The sequence below is a fragment of the Charadrius vociferus genome, unplaced genomic scaffold (genome assembly GCF_000708025.1).
Source record: "Charadrius vociferus isolate BGI_N301 unplaced genomic scaffold, ASM70802v2 scaffold1442, whole genome shotgun sequence".
In the NCBI taxonomy this organism is placed as follows: Eukaryota; Metazoa; Chordata; class Aves; order Charadriiformes; family Charadriidae; genus Charadrius; species Charadrius vociferus.
In genome coordinates this window covers 33553-35775 of record NW_009647344.1, presented here as the reverse complement: position 1 = coordinate 35775, position 2223 = coordinate 33553, and the positions used below count along the sequence as shown (strand labels likewise).

The following is a 2223-nucleotide window of genomic DNA, read 5'->3' as shown; positions in this document are numbered from 1 at the left end:
CAGAGGGACTGGCCCGGCCCGGGATGGCTCTCTCCGGCTCGGCTCGCTGCTCCGGGAAACCTGCCTGACGGGTCGGCCGCCGAGCAAAGCCCAGACGCTGCTGTGGCTTGTTCCTCCGATGGGCTCCCCGGGGCGGCTGGGCTTGGCGGGGCTGCGTGGAGGCGTCTCCCAAATCATCCCAGGCCTGTTTCGCAACCCCGAGAATCCCTGAGTCACCCGCCGCGGGGTCCCCACGGTCAAGGCCATTCCCAAAAATGGATGGCAAATCCTCCCCCTGGCATTTTGGGGAGAGGGCCAGGTGGAGGTGAACCCCCTGTCCTCAGGCTGGAGGATGCTGGTCCCCACCTGGGAAGGAGGGATCTGGGGTTTGGGCATCACTCAGGGGGGCGGAAAAGCCCTTGCGGGTGGGTCCGTGCCTGCAGATGGGGTCCCCACGGGGCAAAAAGCATCCCGAGCCTCAGGGCAGCACTGCACGCAGTGGGCTGGGAGAGAGAAGGGAAAACAGGGGGAACACACAGAGAGGGACGGTGAGTCCCAGCTGGTGAGGCCGACCACGTGTGAGATGAGTTTTCCGAGCTCAGCCGGTCCCTGCCTCACACCCTGAGGCGGCCGCGACTCCTTCCCAGGGCTGGATCCTGCTCGCCAGCATGGGCCGAGCGCTAATTACAGGGTTGGCTGGAAACGAAGGAGGTTCAACCTGATTTCTCCGGCGCGGGGGGAGCAGCCCCCGTTGTGCCCAGACGGCCGCGGGGCACCCCGAGAGCCGGGGCCCCCCGCTTGGCTGGGCGAGTCGAGCCGGCCCTTCCCCGTCACCGCCTGCTGATGCCTCTGACCTCCCAGCGTTGACGCTAATCCATGTGGTTTTCCTCTCTCTGGAAAAGGGGCTTCTCTCCCAGCTGGAGATACTGGCAGCATCTTTCCATGCTGGACACAGGGCGCTGCTCCCCACCACCCACTTTGGAATGAGATGTCGCGGACTGGAAAATCCCGCCCTGCTCAGATGAGTCCTTGTCCCGGGACAAAAGTCCCCGGGCCAGGAAAGCGTGGAGTCTGAAGAGCCATTACGTGCATGGTACATATATATATGAATATGTGGCAGCATATGGCAAAGGTGCCCCGGCTGCCCACGCTGGTACTGGAGCGGTGATGGTGATACTGGTGATGGTTTCCCATCCCAGTGATGGTTTCTCAACTGCACGATGGCTTCCCATGCCAACAATTTCCCATCCCAATGATGATATTTTCTTCCAGAGGTGATTTTCGTGTCCGAGGGGAAGGGATGGGGCTGGCACCGGTGACCCTGCAATGCTGACACGTGTGTGCTGCCCCGTCCTGCCCCCGTGGTGGGAATGGGGGAGTTTGGGGGTACTTTTGGGTTGGTTTTCTCCTCCCCCTTTCTGTCCCAAGGGGCAACTCCTGCTCCCAACTGTGGTTGAACCGTCCCTGCACTGTGTGGCCATGATGGGGAGCCCATTGCGGGGGGAGAGGCTTTTGGAGGGGGTCCCCAGTGGCACTTGGGGGGTCACTTTTAGTGGGATGGGGGATGCTGGTACTGGGGGTGATGGTACTGGGAATATCAGTACCAGGGTGAAGTAGAGCTGCCGGTACCAGGGATGTTGGCACCAGGGTGGGGTAGGGATGCTGGTACTGGGAGTGCCAGTACCAGTATGAGGTGGGAGTGCCAGTACTGGGGATGCTGGTGTAGGGTGGGGATGCCAGTCCTGGGGCAGTCATACTGGTGCTGGGGGGAACCAGCATGCTGGTGCTTGTACTGGGACAGTGCTGCTGCTACTGGGACAGTGCCACAGCTACTGGGGCAGTCATGCTGGTACTGGGGCAATAATGCTGGTTCTGGTACTGGGATGGTGATGCTGTTAGTGGGGTGGTGATTGAGATGCTGGTACTGGGAAGGTGATTCTGTTACTGGGGTGGTGATGCTGGTACTGGTACTATGGTGGTGATGCTGGTGCTGGGGCAGTGATACTGGTGCTAGCACTGGGACGATGATACTGGTGCTGGCACTGGGGTAGTGATGGTGGTACTGAGGTGGTGATGGTGGTACTGGGGTGGTGATGGCGCTGGGGCGGTGATGCTGGTGGCACTGGGGCGGTGATGCTGGTGGCACTGGGCGGTGCTGGCGGTGGTTCCGGGTCTGTTGTACCCGCGTGTGACCGCGAGGTGGCGCCACTGCTCCAGACGATGCCGGGAGGGGGCGTGGCCTCT

General features: G+C 61.8%; 1 protein-coding gene across 1 annotated transcript in view; it reads left to right on the top strand.

Annotated features, from left to right (window-relative positions):
* The first annotated feature begins 2003 nt into the window (after window positions 1-2003).
* The window catches only part of DUSP11 (dual specificity phosphatase 11 (RNA/RNP complex 1-interacting)), a 5649-nt gene continuing 5429 nt past the window's right edge, over window positions 2004-2223 (top strand). The window contains exon 1 of the mRNA XM_009880098.1: window positions 2004-2026. Within this exon, the coding sequence (XP_009878400.1) occupies window positions 2004-2026 (23 nt within the window). The remainder of the gene's footprint in view (window positions 2027-2223) is intronic.